Genomic DNA, 25,480 nt, shown 5'->3' with positions numbered 1-25,480 from the left:
ATGTGCCACTCATGTCTCAAGAACAAAGTTTCAAAAACTGTACTTGTCACTGTACTATGCTGATCCACACAGAGCTTCTGTACGTTACTTTGTCATTATCAGAAGAAGATCTACCACCATCTTCTCAGGGTGAAAATAAAGTTGGGGAACAAATGCTGGCCTTCCCACTGATCCCCTCATACTAACCATGAAATATAACAAATTTACCAGAACAAATAGTTTCACCAGTGAACTTCCACATTTGTGAGTCAACTATTTACATTAGCTTGTACTAATGATTTCAAATTTTATCATTACAGAAATGATTGCTGCTGCTCGACATCTAGAAAATAACTTAAGACGTGGTATTGGGCCAGAATTGCCTGGCTATCCAGGTAATAAAAATGTTGAAAAAATGATGAGAATAAATCACCAATGGAATGTAAAAACCACACTAATAAAGCATTTGACATGATTTTAACAATGCATTTGAAAAACATCATACTGTATTCAGTATAGTATTACAGAACATTTAATACAAAAGTAAATCAACAAATACTACAAACGTAATGTTTAAATGTAGAAATTTCATGTGACAATCCATTATAAAAACATGTTGGTTAACATTCCTATTTAAGATGTCTTACTGCACAATTTATTGATTTAATTAATTAAATAATTTGAAGAAGGTGTATGAATAAAGTTACCATCTGTCTTCATTTGCCAATTGTGATTTCTCAAGATCCATTACTTACTTAACCATAAACATTTGCAATTTATTACAGACACTTTCACCATCTTTGGTAAATTTTGTCACAAGAGATCCAATGGTGTATAAAGTGATAGAAATATAAAATCAGCTGTTGAATGCTAATATGTATCTGGAGATTTGAATTTAACATGAAGGGATGAAAGTTGAATGTAACAGCCTCAGTATCCTCTCTATTTAAGATTTTTTGAGCAGTCCTGATTTTAATTACTTTGCTTTTGGTGGCCATGTTTCAGCTTCCTCAGCCTTCAGGTTGTAATACCCTTCGTACATCTAGCTGCTTCTCGACCTCTTTTCCTCCTTTAGGACCATCCTTAAAGCCTACTTCGCAATCAACTTTTGGTCATCTGCCCTAATATCTCCTACCATGGCTTGGTGTCAAATTTTAGTTTCTCATGTGAAGCGACTGATGAAATTTTATTTTACATTAGGGGCTTGATATTAATGCAATTGATATAATTGTTTTTGTGGTCATCTTCAGTCCCCTTCACTAAACCCATAGTTCAGCATTTATAGGATTGATACTTAGAGTCATACGGGAAGGAAACAGACTCTTCAGTCCGACCAGTCCATGCCAACCATAGTCCCAAACTAAACTAGTCTCGGTCTGCCTGCATTTGGCAAGTATCTCCTCAAACATTTCTTCTTCATATACTTATCTAAATGTCTTTTAAACATTGTAACTCTACCCGCATCCAGCGCATCCTCTGGAGGTTCATTCCACACACGAATCACTCTGTGTCTTTTCTGATTTCAGTTGCAGGTCCAAATACTGAAGGAGGTAAAGAAATTCTTGAATCTTCAGACAATGTATCCCTAGATTCGGAGGAAGAACCAGAAGGAAACGTAAACCCATATGATCTTCTTGTTCTAAGAACCATAACAGTCGGAAATGATTCTTTAAACCTCAGGGTAAGTCAATGAATGATCTTCTTACTTAAAATTTAGTCATTTTATTAGTCTGACGTAGTCATGCAATGCACCATTACAGTCTTTGGGTACATCCTATCTCACCAGCAGGACACACTCACCTGACCAATTGAGAAGGAGTCTCCCTGGGGGTCATCAACAGTGTCTCCAGACTGCATAAAATCTCATGGCATCAGTTTAATCATGAGCAAGGAAACATCCTGCCAAGTACCACCACACACACCCTCTACCCTTGGTTCCATGTTGAATACCACTTAGACAAAGGTTATGAGGGTGGCAAGGACACAGAATGTACTGTGGCTGCAGGACTTCAGTGTCTGTCATCAAAAGTGACTTTGTAGTATCACTATTGACTGTGCTGGGTGAGTCCTAAAGAGCATAGCTGCTTGACTGGGTCTGCACCATGTTGTAAAGGAACCAACAAGAGAATTTTTTTTGTTTTAAATTCATGTATAGTATATGTCACTATAAGCCACCATTTATTGTCAATCCTTAATTGCCCAAAGGGCAGTTTATAGTCACACTACTGTAGGTCTGGAGACACTTGTAGACCACACCACGTAAGGGTAGCAGAATTCTTTTCCGAAAGGAGGGGATGGACATTAGCGAACCAGGTGGGTTTTTACAACATTTGACAGTCGTTACATGGTCACTGTTAGACGAGTTTATTAAATATAAATCTATATTTAAATGTCATCGCCTACCATGGGGGATTCAACCTCAAGTCCTTGAAATATTAGTCAACAACTTTGGATTACTCATCTAATGATATGACCACAACACTAACCCTCCATACTTGACCTTGCCCTCACCAGTCTACTTGATGCACAGTTCTTGTGGGGACAAAGTTCAGTCTTTACATTGAGGATACCCTCCATTATGCTGTGTGATACTAACCACCATTCACCCCCACCACCTCCTCCTCCTCCTCTTCCCCCCCCCCCCACCCCATGCCTCTGATCACCAGCAAATAAATCACGCACAATCTGCAATCTCATGGCCTAGTGTATCCACATTCTGCCATTAACATCAGGCCAAGCCACCAACTCTAGTTCAATGAAGCGTGCAGGAAAGCAAGCCAAGATCAGCACTAAGCATTCTTCAAAATGAGCAGTCAAGCTTGGGAAGCTCCAACATGGGACTGCTTGCATGCCAAACAGCAGAAGTAACATGAAACAGACAGGGCAAAGTGATTATACAACCAAGGGATTTACTTTATTTACCTCCACGTTTCTAGATGACAGTTGATCTGACAAATTTATGCATTCACATTACACCCTAACTTATGTTTAGTTTGTATTTATTTTTACTTTAGAAATAAATCCTCTTTTTCCTCTCTTTAGGGGCTCACAAAGAGTTTTTCCTAATCTCTTTAAAAGCAAATAAAATACCAAATCTCCATGACACATAACAGGTTGAGTTCATAGCCTTTATTATTTCTTTCTACATAATTTCATTGTAGTTGAAGCTCAGTTACTTTCACATCCCTTGACAGTTAATGTTTCATTAAGTTTCATATGCATCCAAACTATTTTCCAAATTTCCAGTTTTTTTTTGTTGTTGCAATTGTACAAATTTGTGGGTATTACTTGGGCATAATTATCTACATTGAAAAATGTGAATATCAGTGCAGTGTTTCTTCATGTAGTCATTATTTTGTTCCCTGTGTCCTTGACGAACATTGGAGGTGCAGCCAATACATCAATGCCCTTTATAAACAATTTTAATAATTATCAAAGCATCTAAATATTTTTGAAACATTTAGCATTTCTATAATTTCAAAATAATGTAGTTTTAATTCCCAATGAATTAATGACAAAAGGTAGAGGTATTTTTCAAGTTTTGTAGAATATGATTATCATCATGTTTAATATCATCACTATATTGTAGGGTCATTTTCTTCGCCAACTTCCTGATCTGACTGCACTTGTTTCCATATTAAAGTATCTGAACCTGTCTTTCAACACTTTACAGGACATTCCTGCTGAGGTGAGAGCAATTTACTAAAACTGCATTTGTATTATTGCTTTACTCAGATAACTTATGTGATCATGTATAAACTATAGCATTCCTATAATGAAACCTCTTCTAGCCAACTGCCATAACTGAATTAATGATTGGCATCTAGTCACCAAGAATGCTGGAGAACAATGCTGTAGAGCATATTGTGACATACCCCTAATTACATAATCAATGGATTAGTTTGAGAGTTTGAGAAGATTTGTATCTCAGGTTGAGGTTCTGGATGTAGGTTTGCTCACTGAGCTGGAAGGTTCATTTCCAGATGTTTCGTCATCCTACTAGGCAACATCTTCAGTGGGCCTCAGGCGAAAATTCCTGCTTTCTATTTATATGCTTGGGTTTCTGTGGGTAGTTGAAGTTACTGTACTTGAAGTTAACTGCTACAAAAAATATTTAGAAGTGAAATAATTACACAGAGGCCAGTATCCCATCACCAAGGCACCCTTTGTTTACATGTGCATAGTACACTCACTGTGACCAGCCAGCTTGGAGTCAGTCCTTGAAGTCAGGAGACTCACTGTATACATCTGTCAGCCAAGCCTCCTTGATTGGCCCAGGTTAACAACCTCAATCAAGGATCTCATAATAAATAAGATCCACCTGGTTCCAATCACAACAGTAAGGTAAGAAATTAATTAGTTTCACATTATAAATTCCACAATATCATTGGCATCACAACGGGTGATTTCAAATTCGTTGGTTAGATTTGAATGCTTTCATCTGAGAACAAATGTATATTTTTCCATTTGCACGTAGATGAAACCGACTTACTGTTTTCTAATTATTTTTGAATAGATTTATTTTTGGCGGAATGTGAGCAATGTTGGGGAATTACATAATTGAAGTGAAAATTGTTTAGAAAACAAAATATTTGGCCATAGAATGCTTTGTATTCTTGTATACTTTTTTATTGTTCGATCTCTCTATATCACTTTATATTTAACTTCTCTTGTTTCAATTTGGCTACTCATGCTAGTTCTTCCCAACATTTGAATTTTTAAGCTTTCTTTTATAAGCCAATTATAAACCAATCAGAAATGTAATTATGTTACTAACAACTGTTATACAGTACTTTAAAAACAATTTAAGTGAATGAATATGTTTTCATTTAACTTCTTTTCCCTTCAGATTTATAGATTCTCCCACCTCGAAGTGCTGAATTTACGAGACAACCCTATAAAGGAGATTTCTTCTGATATTGCAAAACTAGCAAACCTGAGAATCTTTAATATTTCCTTCTGCCAGATTTCAACCCTGCCTGCTGGGTAATGTGTTCCAAATGTCTTCTACAGCATAATAGCAATTTTTAGAATAAGTCTTGACACATATTGTGAAAAGAAAATTCTGAACTTGTTTGCGACCATAAAATGATGTGAGCTGTAAGATTATATTGGGAATCTGTGTGCTCCTGAATATTTTATCTCCACAATTCAGTAAACAACTTCCTGTAAAAACCGAATGAACTGAGGATGCTGTATATCAGATACAGTTCTGTGGAAGGGACACACAACCCGAAAGGTTAACTGTGATTTCTTTCCCCAGATGCTGCCAGACCTGCTGAGCTTTTCCAGCAATTTCTGATTTTGTAAACAACTTCCTGTCCCCCAGATTGCTTTTTAATTAGTCTAAAAGTCTCCTCTTCCAATTACTTACCAGTGGTCATTTAGCAGTACAGAATTTCAGTGCTGTTGGAGTATCAAAACTTTTCATTTTGCACTCACCAGGATAATTCTCAAGAATGTAAATAGAAAACAACATCTGTATGGTATGAATGAACAGTGCTGATTGAATTTTTCATCACTATTTAAAATTATATTTTATTCTTCTTACATTGTCCCCCAAATATTTCTGTTTCTATTATTTACTCTATTATTAACAAAATTGTTTGATAATTTATTAAAAATATGCTTTTCTATCTTACTTTCCACATTCAGTATGTCGCTCTTGCCCGTGTTTCAGGCATTGTGCCATACCAGCAAGCTCTTAATAACCATTGAATCTTTCAAGGAGATGCTAATTGCTGTAACTGGGATTTGACTGATTTGGATACAATGAGGTAGATTAGTCAGGAGTGTATTGGGCATTATCTGCAACCAAACACCCCCCTCTGAAAAATGTATCAGCACTGCACTAACCAGAAACCTGGCTGTCCCATAGTGATAATATATGGATATTAAAAGAGTAGTTTTAATTGGATTAAAATGAGATTTCTGCCCCCATTTGAGAGGAGGTCCCATCCTATAGAGCTGATTGGCAAGCTATTTTGCAGTTGTAGTTTCATTTCTAAATTCCTAATATTTTGACTTCTATTTGCATTCTTTACATTAGTTTAAAACAAAAGTTTGATACCCTCATGGGATTTCCATCCCTACCATGCTTAAATTACTGATGTCATATCTCAGACAGAAGTGTCTGTCTGAGAGTAAATTTATTTTGTTTTATCCCACATTGGCACATACGTATCATGGCATCACCGATTTCAAAGCAATCTCACAGTTGTATAATTAAAATTGGAGGAGCTGATGCAAAAGATGTCATTTCCTGTTGTACGGTCTCTGCTTTAAATACTTTCCATACTACTGTCCTTTGCTAAGTATGATAACCCCTCATTCCACTGGCACCATAGTAACCATGAAACAAGTCAAAATCATATTATCATTAATAAGAGATGAGATTTAATCATAATTTAAGATACAAATGTTACTTGCAACTTGAGTTAGTCATCTAAAACAAAACCTTTCTTGGAATCTTTAGCTTTTACCAGTCAGAATCTTAATTTCTCACTTTTGTTTTATCATTGTTCTTGATTAATCTTTCTTTAGCCTTTTAATATGGTGATCTGTTCAAATTATCTTAATTGCTGATCATTTCACCCTCTAACTTTAAAATTATATCATACATGCACTTAAAGCTCTACAGTTCTCCCTTCATCTGGATCCATCTTGACGATGAGCCTTACTACTCCTATTCCTTTCGTCAAATCCAAATTGGCGGCACGGTGGCTCAGTGGTTAGCACTGATGCCTCACAGTGCTAGGGACCCAGGTTCGATTCCAACCTCTGGCGACTGTGTGGAGTTTGCACATTCTCCCTGGGTCTGTGTGGGTCTCCTCCGAGTGCTCCGGTTTTCTCCCACAATCCAAAGATGTGCAGGTGAGGTGGTTTGGCCATGCTAAATTGCCCATAGTGTTCAGAGGTGTGTAGGTTAGGTGCACTGGTCAAGGATACATATAGGATAATAGGGTAGGGGAATGGGTCTGGGTGGGTCACTCTTCAGTGGTTCACTGTGGACTTGTTGAGCCGCAGGTCCTGTAGGAATTCTATGATTCAAATTCTCCTTTTTTCTCAAATTTTGCTGACTTTAGCAGGTATCAACATGTTTAATTCTATCCTAATTGTTTTAAGACCTGTTTCTCTGAGTGCTTTGATGATTTTACTGGCCACATTAACTGCTTCGTGCCAAGCTATTTGTCAAGTCGATGCAAAGGTTTAAACCCATTCTTCAGTGCAGTATTTCCTATCCTTTGAGGAAGTCTGATTTTAACTGGTTGCCAGCATTTTCTTGCACACTAAACAAGATATCCCAATATTATGCCACTCCTTATTAATTCTCATGTGATCCTAACAAAAGCATTGAGAACATTTTATTCATTCTTCCGTGTTTTATCCTGGATGATGGCCTGAAACTGTCAACTTCAGTTCCCTTAAAAGCAATCAAGGACATAAATATCACCGAGAAAGCTACCAATTTACTATTGCTATCTAAGGTTCCCTTTCACTGAATGCGTGTTAATACCAAATTGCCATTCTATTGAATTATACAAAGACATGTTGTTCCAATTCCCATGTGCTGCTGTGTTTTTCCTATCTCTTATCTTCTAGCCTCAATCACTTCTTCTCATTAACTTTTACATGGCCCAATAGTTTCCATACCATCTCTATCATGAGCCCTGAAAAAATTTTACAGTCTAATAAAATATTATCATAACATATTTAAAATAGAAATAAAACTTCTGATTGATTCCAGGCAATGACAAATACTTGAATTTGTTCTTTATCTTAGATGACATTTTCTTTCAAAAGTCACTTGATAAATAACTCTGGATTTTTTATTTCGCATTTCAAATTTCACTATATACAAAATAGCATTGCTGGCTAACATTTTTTTTAATAATATTTCATTTATTTCATTTCAAACCAAACGGGAATATTCTTTTTTTTTATTAAAGCCACGGAGACTACGTATATACGGTTTTGTTATTTTCCCTGAATCCCTTTAGATTTCAGGAAAGCATTTCCCTTAAATATTTTGTTTTAATCTTAATTTAATCCATTATTATCATTAATTTTAATCAGACTTAATGTTTTTGAAATGCCTGATACTCAGTATTTAGTGTTTTTATAGCAGTTCTCATATTCCCAAGTACATTGTTAACAAATGGTTTGATGGGTTTTGGATGATTCATTTTCAAAATTTAGGAACAAAGTAGAGATTCATGTTTGAATTGAATTGAATTTATTGTCACGCTTACTGAGGCACAGTGAAAAGCTTTGTCTTGCAGCAATACAGGCAGATTACAGAGTTAAGTAGCATAAATAAGTAAATAATAGGTAAACAGCAGCAAAACCAAAAGCACCGGTTCAGGCGAATGTTAAGAGTTTGTGAGTCCATTCAGTATTCTAACAACAGTAGGGTAGAAACTGATTCGAAACCAGCTGGTGCATGTGTTCAGGCTTTTGTACTTTCTCCCCGATGGTAGAGATTGTCGAAAAACATTGCCAGAGTGGGATGGATCTTTCAGAATGCTGGTGGCCTTTTCTTGACAGCGGGCCTGGTATATGGATTCTATAGATGGGAGGTTGGCCTTTGTGATTGTCCGGGCCGAGTTCACCACTCTCTATAACCGTCTCCGATCTTGAATGGTACAGTTGTCACACCAGGTAGTGATACATCCAGACAAAATGCTCTCGATGGCACACCTATAAAAGTTGGCAAGGTTAATCACCGTCATGCCAAATTTCCTCAGCTGCCTGAGGAAGAAGAAACATTGTTGGGCCTTTGTAACTAGTGCGTCCACATTAAGAGTCCAAGAAAGCTTGTTGTAGCTGACCATTCCCAGGAGCTTGACACTCTCCACTCATTCCACCTCTGTGCTGTCAGTGTGTGGGGGGGCATGAGTAACATCCCGCCGAAAGTCAATAATGAGTCCCTTGGCTTTGCTGTCATTCAGAGCTAGGTTGTTTTCAGTGCACGATTTTTCCAGGTCTTCCACCTCCCATTTGTAGTCTGTTTTGTTGCCATCTGAGATTCGACTGACTATGGTGGTGTCATCAGCGAACTTGTAAATGGCATTAGTCTGGTATTTGGCGACACAGTCATGGGTATACAGTGAGTACAGTAGGGGGCTGAGTACACAGCCCTGAGGGGCTCCAGTGTTGAGTGTTAGTGAGGATGTAATATTGTCCCCAATTTTCACTGACTGTGGCCTGTGCATCAGGAAACCCTGAGGATCCAGTTGCAGAGGGTGGGGCTTCGTCCAAGATCACTAAGTTTAGTAATCAGTCTCAAGGGGTTAATAGTGTTGAAGACTGAACTGTAGTCAATGATAGGATTCTTACATAACTGTTTTTGGTGTCAAGATGTTCTGGGCAGGAGTGAAGGGCAAGTGATATGGCATCTGACGTGGATCTGTTGGTCCGATAGCCAAATTGAAATAGGTCAAAAGTTGGAGGGACGCTGGAGTTGATTAATGGCATGACCAGCTTTTCAAAGCACTTCATAACCACCGAAGTTAGGGCCAATGGGCGGTAGTCATTGAGACATGCTGCATGAGCCGCCTTAGGCACAGGGATGATGTTGGCCTTCTTGAAACAGGCAGGGACAGTGGCCTGCTGCAGAGAGAGGTTAAATATGTCCGAGAAGACCTCTCTGCCAGTTGATCTGTGCATTCTCTGAGTGTACGGCCTGGTACTCCATCTGGTCCCATCGCTTTCCTTGGATACACCCAAAGGAAAACTGATCTGACCTCTGATGCAGTGACTGTTAGATTACGTTCGTCAGGACTTGTCGGAATAGGTGTTACCTCTCCACCGAAATTCTGCTCAAAGCGAGCATAGAAGACGTTGAGACAATCTGGGAGGGATGTGTCATCGACTGCTTTCTTGCACTGTCTCTTTTTAGAACCTGTGATGTCATTCAGTCCTTGCCATAGTCGCCGGGTGTCTGTTTGGGTCTCAAGTGTGGATCGATATTGGTCCTTGGCTGTCCTAATGGCTCTGTGGATTCCTTATTTGAGTGGGTCTCCTGATCTGAAGGCCTCACGCCTGGTTTTTAGCAGGTTCTGTATGTCCTGATTCATCCAGGGTTTCCTTTTGGGCAACACCCGGATTGACTTCCTCGGTATGTAGCCCTCCACATGCTTGCTGATAACATCTGTGAAGGAAGTGGCATACTTGTTCAAGGTACCTGCGGACTGTTTGAACGTGGCCCAATCAGCCGATTCCAGACAGCACCGGAGTTGATCCTCTGCCTCCTCCGACCAGCACTGAACCTGCATCCACGCGGGGGTCTCCTTCTTGAGCTTTTGCCTGTAAGCCTGGAGAAGAAACACTGCATTGAGGTCAGAGTTCCTGAAATGAGGGAGGGAGATGGAGCAGTAGGCATCCTTCACAGTGGTTTAGCAGTGGTCTAAAATGTTCGGGCCCCTGGTGAGGCAGGTAATGTTCTGGTAGTACTTGGGCAACACCTTCCTTAGATTGGCTTGATTAAAGTCACCAGTTACAATAATCAGGGCCTTGGGGTGTTCCATCTCCAGGGTGTTAGTGGTGGAGTTCAGCACATCCAGAGCTTCCTCAACCTTTGCTTGTGGTGGTTTTATACATAGCAGTTAATTTAGCAGTGTTAAATTCCCGTGGTAGATAGAAGGGGGCGGCATTTGATGGTATTTGTACTCTGTGAGGAAGGAATTCTTTTGCCCATGTCGTCTCATGCCCTCAGGCTGAGACATTGTAGTGAACTCAACCATTATTAAATAAATGGTAAGAGGTATAAAAAATTTGAAAGCATCGGCCAAGTGTGAAGTGACTGGATTTCATACATTGAGCTGTAGAAAGATGACATTCTTGTCTCCGTGTAGCGAAACTGAAATTCTGTATGTTTTTAAATGTAAAAAATAAAACGGAAAGGAATATGTTTGTCTAGTTTATTTGGAAAATATCTGATAGTACAAGAATATTTTTCTTAATTCCAACAGGCACCAGGATCTTAAAATGAATAACTTGTATTTTTAAACAATTTGTTGAATGCACTAAAATATTTTGATGCTTTATGAAGATGTTTGCACATTTTAATTACTGTTGTACAACTTTGTTCTTGGAATTTATTCATTTTACTAACAATGCAGATATATTTCTTCAGTTAACATTTGCATAGCGCCTCAGTCAAATATCTCACATCACTTGACAGAAATGTTGTCAAATTAATTTGGATAACGAGCCACATAAGGACATATTAGGGCTGGTTATTATAAGACTGGCCAAAACAATATTTAGGACCTCTTTAAAGGAAGAGAGAGAGGTGGAGAATTTAAGATTTAGCGTAGGAATTCCAAAGCTTAGTATTAGGATGGTTGAAGGTATGATGCTGAATGAAGGAATAAGGTAAGCCAGAGTGCAGATTGAAGCAGATATTTGCAGATGAGCAAATACATTAATTCAAGAAATTTGGTCCAATGTTAGTTCATCTTTAAACTTTAAGCAATCCTTCTAATAGGCATCAAAGAAATGCAACTGACTTAGGTTCTGATATGGCACTGACAAATGAAAAGTGATCCTTGCTTAGACAGAATGCTCATGCAGGCTACATAATGGCCGCAATGCATTCTAGTTCTAGTCCAGCAATGTTTTAGAAATCTTTCACAAGTAAATTCATCTTAAAAATATGTCGGGTTTTTTTGACAGGTTATTTCATTTAGCAAATCTCCAGTCCCTGAACATTGCCTATAACAAGATTTCTGTTATTTCCAATGACATTAAGAACCTAAGGTTAGTAATGATTATTCTTGTATAATTCATTATTTCATTTATTTGATTGATTTATTGTCACGTGTATCCTGTTACAAAATACAATGAAAAGTGTTGTATAGTGTTGCCCCTCTCTGGTACCATCTGAAAACACACAAAAATAAACCAAAACATAGAATACAAAGGCAGAAAGATGAATAAATAAAGAAAGTGTCCAACCTTACATGATTTGCAGATGTCAGTGTTGGACTGGGGTGTACAAAGTTAAAAATCACCCAACACCAGGTTATATTCCAACAGGTTTAATTGGAAGCACTAGGTTTCAGAGCGCTGCTCCTTCATCAGGTGGTTGTAGAGTACACAATTATAAGACACAGAAGTTATAGCAAAAGTTTACAGTGTTATGTAACTGAAATTATACATTGAAAAATGTCTTGATTGTTAAGTCTCTCATCTGTTAGAATGACCATGTTAGTTTCACTTCATTCATATGTAAATCACAAACATTTTTAAACAAGTTACATTCTCAGGTTAACTTTGACATTTGGTGTCAGCCCAGATAATGTGTTGAAGGTGTTCACCCCCTATGTGCTGTGGTCTGTGCCATAATGTTTAGACTGACTCTAATCTAAAAAATGAGTTAACAGAGTCTTACATGGATTCATGCAGTTTTTGAGCAACGTACAATATAACGCTGCAAGTACAAATTCACCCCATAGGTACCCATTCGGTACCCATAGGGAGAGCCTCAACCAGGACCTTGGGTTCATGTCACACTACAGGTGACCACCATTGCACTATACACGCGCACACACACACACACGTATATATACATTTGTGGGGTAAATTTGTTCTTGCAGAGTTACATTGTCTGTTGCTCAAAAACTGCATGAATCCATGTAAGATTCTGTTAATTCTTTTTTTAGATTAGAATCAGTCTAAACGTTATGGCACAGACAGCAGCACACAGGGGTGAACACCTTCAACACATTATCTGGGCTGACACCAATTGTTAAAGTTAACCTGAGAATGTAACTTCTTAAAAATGGTTTTGTGATTTACATATGAATGAAGTGAAACTAACATGGTCATTCTAATAGATGAGAGACTTACCAAACAATCAAGATATTTTTCAATGTATAATTTCAGTTACATCACACTAAACTTTTGCTATAAATTCTGTGTCTTACAATTGTGTACTCCACAACCATCTGATGGAGCAGCGCTCCGAAAGCTAGTGCTTCCAATTAAACTGTTGGACTATAACCTGGTGTTGTGTGATTTTTAACTTTTGTCCAACTTTACAGTCCTCCTTGTTAAGTGCTCTTTCTTGAATCTGGTGACCATGCATGAAACCACTTCCATTGCACCACTGGAACATATGTTGTTACTCTTTGACACCATCTTGCCTCCACTGACACTTTTGCCACTGTAAATCTCCTGACTAATGCAGACATCATCAATCCTGCTGGGTACCACACTGGCCCAAACACAACTCTGCCGTAGCTATGAATCTGCTTTAGGCCCACCTTGCCGGTGCAGCCGCAGCTGATGTCGCTGGGTCTTATACTGGGCCCAAACTCGCCTTCACTGCCACCTCCATGATTCTGCGCTGGACACAGACTCCTCTCGGAACTCAAACTTAGCCTCTGCTGCAGTAGCTATGAGTCAGTGCTAGGACCACCTCGAAGACATAGAAGCTATTGGGAACACAGACTAGCTGACGCCACTGCCATAGATCCACGTTGCTGGGCCCACTTAAGCCTGCACTGGGCTCACTCACCGCCACCGATGTCATTGCTGCAACTGAGCTCTTCACCAAGAACTAAGTAAAATAGAAGGCAAAACAAAATGAGAGAAGAGAAAGAAAAAAAAAGAAATGAAAAACTGATGGAGCAGATGAGCTCTGGGCTCAGAGCTCCTCTCACTGCCATCTTACCAGAAGATGGTGTCAGATGTATAACAATATTTAGATAAGTGCAATTTGTATAGCACCTTTGACTGACGTAGTATTTTCAATGATACATCAATGCAGGTTTGCTTTCAGTGAAACATCTGTTTCTGAATTACTTTAAAACAATTGAGTATTTCAGTTACAGATACATAAAGGATTTGGAATCAAGGACCAGAAGTACAATTTCAAAAATTGCAGATGTCTCCAAATTTGTAGTTAATATAGAGGAAAGTTGTGATAAAGAAAATAAGTCACTAATGATTTAGTAGGATTGGTGTGTAAATGATTTATTGATTTTAATTTAGATAAATGTAGCAGTGCATTTTGATAGAAGGGAAAGGGGCCAACTATTTCCTGCAAAATAAGTGAAAATAGAGAAGAGGACCAAAGGGAACTGAATTGCAGGTTCACAAATTATTAAAATATAATGCAGGTTAACAAAGTTTATGCAAAAGATAATTTAAGTAATGAAGTTCATTTCTAGAGGAAATAAGGCAAAGTTACATTAAACTTATTTACAACCTTGGTTAGACTACATTTGGGAGATAACAGAAGATGCAAAAAAAACCCAGCAGTTATATCAGAATTGAAAGGCTATAACCATCTAAAAAGATTGAAGGTGGTAGTAATTTTCGCTACAAAAGAGGAAAGTAATATGTAGCCTAATAGAGGTCCTTAAAATTATGGAGCGATGTGATAGCAAGAACAGAGAAAATATTTCAACTTTTTGGGAAATGGAAATTTATTGGCTATAAATATAAAGTCACTAACAAATTCAATGAGGAATTCAAGTGAAACATCTTTACCCAGAGAGTAGTTAAAATGGGGAAATTGTAACTGCAGCATTGAATCCTAGAATGACACAGTACAAATGAGATCGCTCAGACAACTGTGCCTGTGTCAGTTCATTGGTAAAGCTGCCCAATTAATACTGCTTGCTTGTTCTTACCTTGAAGCCTTTCATTTTTCTATTTAACCATTTCCTTTTTCAGACAATGCATTTTAGATCACAATAACTCATTGGGCTGAATCTTTCCAGAAATCCGCTGTTATTTTAGGCAAATTTCATGGAGGGTTTCTCTCCACAAAGTCTCGCAAATTTTCTCATGCAATCACTTCAAACTCTCATCATTAATCATGCACCATATCCCTAAGGAACCTCACTTGCCCTATTCTCCCTCGAGCCATAGGTAGAAGCATTTGCAGGTACTGGCACATTCCAGACTCCCTGGTACCAACATCACATTTGAAAGGCTGTCGAGCACCCCCAAATCGAACACGGTCTGGAGCTGCCCTCAGCAATCTCTGTGAATTGTCCCAGGCATAAGTGTCAAATAGCACCCCACTTGGCAGACAGGGACTTGGATGTTCTGGTGGATGAGGTGATGCAGAAGAAGTCTGTTTTGTTCTCCCAGGACTGGCAATGGAGGACTTGACACCAGACCCTGCCAGCCTGGTCTGAGATCACCATTCAGGTCAGTGCAATCTCAATGGACTGGAGAAGCATCCAGCAGTGCAGGACAGACAACTAATGCTATGTGCTCTGTACATTGCTTACTCACTCACTCAGGACACCTCACCACTTTTACTCACCTGATGCAACACTAATAGCTGTGCCACCAATTTTTGTCTCACTTAATACCTTCCTTTCACTCATTCCAGGAGCAAATGTATCATAGTAAGTGCTGAAAGAGCTAAGGTGGTTAGTGGGGCACCTGACATACAGCTCCTTTGAAGAGTGGATCTTGGCCCTTGCAAGTGAAGATCAAGGTTGGTTCTGTGAAGATGCTAAAACATCCATGACTCGGTAGCCAAGTAAGAAGTATTGTTCATTGCATTAATTCCCCTATGAATGTATTCTTAACATTGTCCAACTTCTACTCTTTGTTCACAATGCATTCTCTCTTCCGTGCACAAGCAGCGTCAGAACAGTCTCCATGGTTAAGTGGCTGACCCCACAAGACAACCCTTCCTCCACCTCCGAGGAAGAACGCATGGATGCCACAGAGGAGGCACCAATAGGACTACCTTCTGAACCTTCCACCAGCTCAGATACTGACACCTCGGTGAGAATATCAGCTGAATTCAAGCATGTTGCAGAGGAAGAAAATCCCAGGTTGCTGGCACTCAGAGGACTGAGGACCCCATGATGTTGGCCATTCGTGACTTAAGCAGGCAAGTTTGTTGGAGGCGCTGGACAACCTGAAACAAAAGGTTACACAACTGCATCAACACTTACTGGGACCTTACTGCCTCAGAAATGCAAACGTCTAGCCATCTCCATGAATAGGTTGTTGGCTGCCATGGAGAGCCAGGAGCAACACTCACACAGTTTGCTGGATATGCGCACAGACCTGCACTCCATCGCTCTAACCATCAGGGCATCACATCAACACCGAGGCAACAGAGAACAAGGGTCCTTAACATCACCCCTGGTGCCCCTTCCTCAAAGGGAACCAGGGTAGTGCCAGTATGGAACCAATTGGAGGAGGAGACTCCATACAGGAACCTCAGAAGTCTCCTCTCGGGCCACTCCAGAGGTGGCAGGGCCTTCGAGGTCCACACTGCCTGCTACCCTCAGCCCTATGGGAGGTCAAGCCAAGGAGCATGAACCTCCATCTGGACAGAACACACGCAGAATATCTGAGACACAAAACCCCTGGAGTCACCTCACCAAATCTTCAAGGCCAGTGTGCTCCACTGTAGGGCAGGCTCCCTTCACTCAAACTGCAGACCCTGGGACCTAATACTTTAGCACATTTGTTAATAAATATTTACATTTCTTGGCTGTGTGAACAAATGTATGTCTGGTAGTAATTACAAATACAGAGTCTAGCCAGCCTTTGTCTTGGCGAGATTCTGTAGTCAATGGTGAGAAGTGAGCAGCTCCTGCAGCATGTGAATGCCATGGGAACTCATTCTTGCTACTTTGCCACCTTGGATGAAACCTGCCACTCCACTATGCATTACGTGTGCATCACAGTCACGACTGGTATTTATTCCTGATGCTGAACGATGTGGTCAAGAGTGCTTGGGGCCAGGATTTGGACTCCACATGTTTCTTAATGCCTAAGTACAGCTGGCAAGTGTCTTTCAGCTGTACTGTATGGATATCTGTGTCATGCTGTTACCCTTTTGAAGGGCCTCACAGAGGGGCAAAGAGTTGTACATCACAGAAACAGACCCTTCGGTTCAACCCGTCCAAGCCAACCAGAGATCCGAAATTAATCTAGTCCCATTTGCCAGTATATGGCCCATATCGCTCTAAATCCTTCCTATTCATTTACGCATCCTGATGCCTTTTAAATGTTATAATTGTACCAGCTTTCACCACTTCCTCTGGTAGTTCATTTCATGAATGCACCACCTACTGTGTGAACAAGTTGCCCCTTAAGTCCCTATTAAATCTTTCCCCTCTCACCTTAAACCTATGCTGTCTAGTTTTGGACTGCCCAAATCTGGGGAAAAGACTTTGTCTGCTTACTGTATCCATGTCCCTCATGATTTGTAAACCTCTATCAGGTCACTTGAAGGCCCCTCCCTGATAGAATAAAACACCTACCCATCCACTGTGAGTGTAGTGGCCGCCATTTGCAGTTCCACACTTATTATTCACAGCAAGATGGCAGGATACAGTGATCACTTATTACACTGTGCTCAGCCTGTCACTCTTGGTGAACTCCAGTATCCACATTCCCTTCTTGGTAGTCTTCCCCATCCACCCCATTGGTTTTCCCACATTTCACCCAACCTGTCTATCTAAATCTTGATCTCCCCACTACATGGAATCGTACAGTATAGAAGAAGCCCTTTGAGTCTGACAAAAACAACTACTCTTAATTGACATTGGTCCCACTTTCCAGTATTAGGCCTATAATCTTGAACGTTATGACATTTCAAATGCTCATCCGAGTAAAAGTTAAAGGTTGCGAGATTTTCTGCCTCAATTACCCTTCCCAGGTAGTGTGTTCCAAATTTTCACCACTGTCTGGGTGAAAACATTTTCCTGAAATCCTATCTAAACCTTCTGCCTTTCAGTTTAAAATTATGCCCCTTTGTTATTGACCCTTCAGTTAAGGGGAACACGTTGGGAATTGCCTTTGGTTTCTATTCGGCGAGTGAGAGAATGGGAAATTATATACCAATGAGGCCAGCTGGTGTCACAATGAGAATATTAATGTGATCATGTGATTCTCCCAGTTTTCTCCATTGCCGACTAGCCAAAACAACCAAAGAACTGCAGATGCTGGAAATCAGAAACAAAATCAGAAATTGCTGGGATAATTCAGCAGGTCCGGCAGCATCTGTGAAGAGAAAGCAGAATTAACGTTTCAGGTCCAGTGACCCTTTCGTTTTTGTTTCTCCGTTGCCCCCACTGTTCAGAATTTGGGAAGATCCACCCATAGAATCCGTCAAAGAACGTGATATATTCTTCCATGGACTTACCATCCATCTTCTTAAATCTATCAAACATTGGCAATGCTTGATTCTTTTTTCTTATCTCCATACATAAATTGTATTAGAATCTGGAGGACCTCTTCAGTGTTCAGGTCAGAAAATTAGAAAGAAAATAAAACTAACTTTATTGTCACATGTATGAGTACAGTGAAAAGTGTGTAAGTCGCTGCTTACGCCACCATCTTAGGTACAGTGTCCCTAGGTACAGCTTCCTCATGTACAGATCTTAGAAAAATATAGAAGTAAAAAAATCCAGTGTAACAGATTTTCAGAATAAAATGGTGAAAAAAAAACTTTTTACTCCTTCTTAATAAGGATAACGTCAAATCTCTTCCAGGCTGCTTCTTGGCTGGAAAAGTAACCTAAGTCCACATCTCCACCTTGTTCTCCCACTGCTTGCATGGCTCCAATTCTGAAAACACTGGTGGATAACTATTATTTCATGATCCTGCAGCACAACTCAACCATTTCACTTCAAAAAGACACCAGGAGCTTTTCTTTTGTCAGAGACAGGAATTATATTTTCTTTACCTTCCCACTTAATAATTCATGTTTTCCCCTACCTTTTTTGATTTTTGTTACTATTTCACTGCCTGTGGTTGTTGTTAGGTCAATTTGTTGGTGGGTTTCTAAAATAATTATGAAAGCTGGTTTCATGTAACATTTCTGCCCGAGTGTCCTTGTAGAAAGAGCATATGGTCTCTATAGGTACTCTTGAAACTTTTCTGGATAATTTGGCTTTACTAGGACTGGGATTCATCATTACCTCCTCCAAAACAAACATGATTTAATTCCCCCCTCTTCCCACTGCTTCCCCCACCCCACGAGTTTCTCCCTTTATTGATTTTTAGTTTTTGACATTGCTTCCAGTAGTCAGATTTTGCTTTTTTTTTTGTATAAAAGCAAGAGCTTAGTTCATTGGTATCCCTGAAGTTTTTTGGGTTGGGTGGGCACTTCAGGGGCTGAGGTGCATCATTTGCCCTTCCAACATCATTTTGATTTAATCCCTTAAAGTTTCTCCCTTTATACCCATTAGTGCAATCACTCCTCTGATCCTAGCAAAATAGACTTTGTCTTTGACCTGGGCAAAAGTGAGGACTGCAGGTCCTAAAGAAGGGCTTATACCCGAAACGTTGATTCTTCAGCTCCTCGGATGCTGCCTGGCCTGCTGTGTTTTTCCAGCACCACATTTTTCAACTTTGTCTTTGACCCCTCAACTGCATTGATTACTATAATAGGTTGCATTGATCACTATTTCAACCCAATCTCCTTGTTTTCCTTCCCTATGTATCCTGGGCACATTTTAGCCAAGAATATTAAGTTCTCAATCTTCTCCTTTGAACCAGATCTTTGTTATTGCTATTAATGTAGTCTCAGATCACGAAGTGTGAAAATTCTTTTTAACCAAGTTATGTGCATTTATGTGTGTGTTCTCTAAAGTATTCTCACACTGCCTCGTATAATGTAGCTAAGGTAAGTAGTATCAATCCATTATGGGCGGCACAGTGGCACAGTGGTTAGCACTGCTGCCTCACAGCGCCTGAGACCCGGGTTCAATTCCCGCCTCAGGCGACTAACTGTGTGGAGTTTGCACATTCTCCCTGTGTCTGCGTGGGTTTCCTCCGGGTGCTCCGGTTTCCTCCCACAAATCTAAAGATGTGCCGGTCAGGTGAATTGGTCATGCTAAATTGCCCGTAGTGTTAGGTAATGGGTAAATGTAGGGGTGTGGGTGGTTTGCGCTTCGGCGGGTCGGTCTGGACTTGTTGGGCCGAAGGGCCTGTTTCCACACTGTAATGTAATGTAATCTAATCTAATTTAAATTGTGTATGAAGGAGAAAAATGGTATGCTGATAGAACTAAATGAAGAAGATGGGTGGAGCTTGTGTAGGAGCGTAAAACCAGGTGATCTGATTAATCTATTTTTGTCTGTGAATTTGCACATTTTCATGACTTAGCTATCTGTTTCTCGGATATATAGGTGATGTAAGAGCTCTTTTTCCTTCATGCCTTTACTATGCAGTAAATCCAGTGACATGAAGAAACATCCACTTACCTTCTGCATTTAAACAATTAATTCTCATTGTACAGTAGAGGGCACGTATTTTCAACATGTCTTTGTGAGGTACTTGAACTTATTGATTTGACAGCAGTGAATTTAGACTTCTATAATTGGTTCCATATATTAATGTTAACTCATAACTTTAACAATGATCTTGTCATGAAGACAGAGCATATATTTGAATAATTATGATTTTTGTATTAAACTCCTGCTATACAGAAAACTTCAGTTTTTAAATATTGAAGGAAATGAGCTGACAACTTTGCCACATGGCCTCCTCCAACTCCATTTAAAGCAATTACGTTTGGAGAATAATTACCTACACCCTTTGTTCTGGGAAGAAAATGCTCGGAACCAACCACAACGACTGACTGACCTAGCTGCAGTTACTTTCTCCAAGAACTACTTAATTCAGCAGTACACAAACATTCCTAAAGAGGTACAAGAAATACTGAACAAGTAAGTAGATCAGCTTACATCAGTTTCAGGTAATGGGTTCAGTTTCACTTACAGTTCTAGTGCTAATCCTTTCACTTAGGGCTGCTTGGTACACACTACAGGTCAATGGAGTCTTTTATTATTCAGGCTTCTCCAGTTACATTTTCTCATGTCCAATGTAGAAGTCATTACCCATTGACAAACCCAGACTCAACTTAAGAACTGGAGCTAGTCTGTGGTACAGAATAATCTGGATAGTATTTCAAAGGCAAATGATAAATTGGTTTATAATCACTCAGTAACATGTAACATCCATATCGCTTCTGAAAATGATTAATATCAGTTACACACAGACACTCTGATTCGAACTAAACTCCCATACAGGTTAATATACAGAGAGTCATTTGCAGCAAAAAAGCATAACAGGCAATCCAGCTTTCACGCAGTTTATGAAAGAGGTTTATAAACTAACCAATTGGTTAAGTTTCTTCTGAATAGGTTTTCTTGAGATTTTTGTCAAAAGACAGACATTCTAGGAATAGTGACCTAATTCGTACTAATTCTACACTTTCTCAAAACGATATGAGAATTCCAACCCACAGAATCTGGATTCCCTCCCTGCTCTCATCTCCCTCCCCCATTTGATGCAGTGGGTTCAAAGCCATGAGGTCAATAAATATTCTGTTAAAAGTGCCTGAATTTGAGTTACACATACTGAAATACTACCTTATCTTTTTTGAGAGGTGAAACCTTTCTTAAAAGGTATTTCACAATAACTCCTACACACAATAATCATTGTTTCACCAAGAATGTCTTGTGTGCCAATTTGCTACTGAAAATTAACAAGTATTCCAGCTACTACTTAGACCTGATGCTTTTGCTGCCATTGTTCAAATTCTGAAAGGAAACAATAAGTGCTGGAAATTCTCAGCAGGTGAGGCAGGATCTTTAGAGAAAAACAGAGTTAAGATGTTAGATATGAGCCTGGCTCAAATCCTATTGCACTTTAAAGGAAACAGTGACAGTGACCCAGAATAATGTTAATTAAAAGTGGTGTGTTTCTTATATATTATACTTATCGATGATTGAGGCTGAGGGGGAGTAGATGAGAATTTCTGGTCAGATCTTCACAACCACAGGACTGGACCTTTCTGCTGGATTAAGATCTTGAAGTTGTCTCAGTCCAGAGTCAAAAACCTCGGCCAGAGCTGTGGAAAGATATCAGTTATGGATATCAGTGGTGCCCCACCAATGGACAGACTAAGTAAAGGACAAGATCATTAGGAGAGTATGCAGTGTTGTCCATCTGGCAGCACATCATGAGAGGTAGCTGTGAAACATCTTAATATGGAGGTACGCTCTTTAGAGTTATGAAATTGTACATAAAAAGGTGTTTTGTTGGGCCTCACTGTGGAGGCAGGGTCCTCTGCAGGATGACCTGTTGCCAAAACTGCAGCTCGATGACCCTTCCAACTCGAGAAAAGGGGGTTGTTTAAAGGAGGCAAGTTAGCTTGCATAGAATAGGCATAAATGGGTCATTTTGGTTGACAAGAAATGACAGCTGGAGTGCCACAGGGATTACTGCTGGGTCTTCAACTTTTTACAATTTATATCAGTGACTTGGACGAAGGGACTGAATGTATTCTTGCTAAATTTGCTGATGGCATAAAGATCAGTAGGAAGTGAGTTGTGAAAAGGACCAAGGTAGGTTAAGTGAGCGGGAAAATTTTGACAGATGGAGTATAACTGAGGAAAATGTGAACTCATCCATTTTGGCAGCAAGAACAGAAAAACAACATATTATTTAAATGGAAAGAGATTGTAGAACTCTGCGCCAGAGTATCTAGTGTCCTGGTACATGAGTCGCATAAAGGTCGTCGACATACGCAATCGGCAAGTGATTAGGTAGGCAAATTAAACACTTTCATTGTAAGGAGAATGAAATCTAAAAGTTGGATGCTTTGCAGGGCATTGACGAGACCATGTCTGGAGTACTATGTCCAGTTTTAGATTCCTTTTTTAAAGAAAGTATTTAAGTATGTTAGAAGCCAATCAGAGAATGTTCACTCAACTGATATCTGAGATGGGGCTGAGTGGGTAGGGGTTTGGCAATCCTCTAAGGTAAGTTTGTACAAACCAACCCTGTATCTTTTGGAGTTTAGAAGAATGATAAATTGCCTTATTAAAAATTTTGTGATCCAAAGAGAACATGACAGGATGGATTTTAAAAGGAAGTTTCTGTTGTGGAAGAGTTTCAAGCTAGAGGTGACGCAGTTTAAAAGTAAGGACTGTCCTGTTTAAGACCAAGATTTTTTTTCTCTGTCAGAGGCTCATTAGTCTTTGAAACTCTTCTCAGTGAGTGACTAACAAGGAAGTGAAAGGTTATTGGTGGCAGGCAGAAGAGTGGAGTAGAATTAGATAAGCCATAATCTTACTGAATGGCTGAGAGAAGCTAAAGTGACCCCATTCCTGCTCTTGAATTCAATGTGCACATCAGGCAACAATGGCCTGCCAAGAAGCTATCTCCATGCAGCCAATGGCATTCTGCCAAAATGAAGCATCCAACTTCTAATGGAAGAATTCCACCATGTCACCACTTTGCAGATCTGAGCTGTCCAGCCCTGCTACAATATCCCCATACTCGATGATGGCGAGCCCAGCAGACTAGTGCAAAAGATAAAAGTAATTCGCAACAGTCTTCAGCCAGAAGTGCTGAGCTGATGATCCATCATGGTCTCCTTCTTTTGACGTGGAGGCTTTTGAATGTGAATTGCATTTTGAAAACATTTTGCATTTTAAATTAAACTATCTTTATTAGCAAATAGTCAAATTCTTGAACTGGGAATATCTGCTAAACTTTGGAAAGATTTCTTTAATGTGAGGCATCTGAATTATCTAGAAAAGCTGTATTCTGTCTACTTTGTAATATAGATAGTCATGCCAACTGAGGCTCAGTTTCTAGCAGATCTTTCTTTATTTTGTTGTTTGTGAGAGCTTGCTGTGTACAAATTAACTGCTATTTTTCCTAAATTACAATAGTAAATATATTTCAAAAATACCTTTGACAGCAAAGTGCTTCAGGACATCCAGAGGTCATATGAATGCAAATCTGTCTTTTCAGCTCTCGGTTTAGATCACCCCAGGATTGTTTTTAAGCAGTTTTCTTTTATAAAATTTCTTTGTCTACTCCAGAAGTTTACCTATTGTGTAGAAACCATGCGACAGAAATTCTGTTCCTGTGTCTGGTATCTGCCAAATCTTTATTCCCATAACAGAAGAGTCTGTTTATATTGTCTAAACTGCTCTCAATTACTTTTGCACACCCTGTGACTAATTCAGCAATGTGACTCAAGACTGAAGTTTCACCGCAGGCCATCCCTGTTTTTATGTCCTCCATGTTGTGGGGTCAGCAGTGCTGGGAGAGTAGTTTGATCTGTTCCTAACCAGATAGTGTACCATATGGAGCCTATTTCATGATATTGATGCTTGATGCTGACGCTGGGTGTAAAACATGGGAAGTTTCCCATTAGTAGTACAGACATCCCTTTTCTTGTTTAACACCAAATTCATAAAATAACAAGAGTGGCAGCATACAATAATGTGTTTCATTGAATTGGGTGCTATATCAGTTTCTTTAGTAGTCTTTAAGATACATTTTCAGAAATGTTTTCTTTGATTAAGATTGTATTTGTTTAAAAGTTAATAAAGATGAAAAATTGACATTTGATCTTGGAAAACTGATTGCATTACTGTGTAAAATAGTTCTGGTATACTGTCTGTCTCTGTTCCTAAATCAAGTAGCTCACTGACAAAAATGTGGAAAAGTGCAAGCACAAACATTGATTGAAAAAATGCAACTTAACATGGCATGCATTATGAAATGCACAGCACAGCTGCAGAAATGAGTACAGCTTTAATTAATAAAACACTAGCTCTGCAGAAAAAATGTGTTGAAACATTTATTAAGATAAAGAGGGAAAGCTGAGGAATAAGTCCCTATTACTTCCCATGATGCTGCCTTATGCATGAAAGAATAGCAGAACTTTGTATCAATTTATGTGTACATTTTATCTAATGTTATTTTTAAATTTTGTATGACAGTGCAAATATGTGTGAGTGCTGCAGAGGACCTTTGTTTGGTCCAGGACTTCAACTGATCAAGCCACGTAAGGCAATCTTCAATCGTGAAAGCCTCCCGTTCCTGTATCATGCCTGTTCACCATCTTGCTATAAATGGTTCATGTCCAAGACTGACTGAATATATTTTTCACTAAGCTTTGGCCTGCTGGAAAAGGAAATTAATGAAGACCATGTTCAATTTAATATGTCAGCCATTATGAACTCCTGGTACACTTCATTTCAGCAACTGTAGACATTGTTCAGTGTTCATACCTTAAGCGGTCATAAAGAATTTGCTGTGCACACTTGTTTCTCAATTAATTCAGCTGTGTAAGTAATTATTTAAATTTAGCAGCACATATTTTAAAGTGTTGACCTAATTTGAGTCACTGAGTCAAGATTAGAGTGGAGCTGGAAAAGCACAGCAGGTCAGGCTGCATCCGAGGAGCAGGAAAATTGACTTTCCAGGCAAAAGCCCTTCATCAGGTCTTTTCTGACGAAAGGCTTTTGCCCAAAATGTCAATTTCCCTGCACCTCGGATGCTGCACCTCCTGCTGTGCTTTTCCAGCACTACTCTAATCTTGACTCTGATCTCCAGCATCTGCAGTACTCACTTTTGTTTAAGTTGAGTTGCTGTCAACTCATGAAAACCCATGTGGCATAGCTGTTTAATTAGGTTTTTAAGAGGAGATCCACACTTTGAAATGTTAAAATACATAATCTTGACTTTA

General features: G+C 39.4%; 1 protein-coding gene across 4 annotated transcripts in view; it reads left to right on the top strand.

The window, feature by feature from the left end:
* The window catches only part of lrrc63 (leucine rich repeat containing 63), a 34,730-nt gene extending 9,571 nt beyond the window's left edge, over positions 1–25,159 (top strand). For 3 of the 4 annotated variants that reach the window (XM_043700350.2, XM_043700345.2, XM_087993043.1), the window contains exons 4-10: positions 300–374; positions 1,506–1,660; positions 3,569–3,667; positions 4,829–4,965; positions 11,659–11,742; positions 20,412–20,651; positions 24,732–25,159. In XM_043700350.2, coding sequence (XP_043556285.2) covers positions 300–374; positions 1,506–1,660; positions 3,569–3,667; positions 4,829–4,965; positions 11,659–11,742; positions 20,412–20,651; positions 24,732–24,888 — 947 coding nt within the window. In that variant the 3' untranslated portion in view covers positions 24,889–25,159. The remainder of the gene's footprint in view (positions 1–299; positions 375–1,505; positions 1,661–3,568; positions 3,668–4,828; positions 4,966–11,658; positions 11,743–20,411; positions 20,652–24,731) is intronic. The other variant, XM_087993044.1, reaches the window with a different exon arrangement.
* The last annotated feature ends 321 nt before the right edge of the window (positions 25,160–25,480 follow it).

Source organism: Chiloscyllium plagiosum, unplaced genomic scaffold, assembly GCF_037043375.1.
Source record: "Chiloscyllium plagiosum isolate Xiang-an unplaced genomic scaffold, Cpla_swu_hap1 HiC_scaffold_12, whole genome shotgun sequence".
In the NCBI taxonomy this organism is placed as follows: domain Eukaryota; kingdom Metazoa; phylum Chordata; class Chondrichthyes; order Orectolobiformes; family Hemiscylliidae; genus Chiloscyllium; species Chiloscyllium plagiosum.
This window is presented reverse-complemented; position numbering and strand designations above follow the sequence as displayed.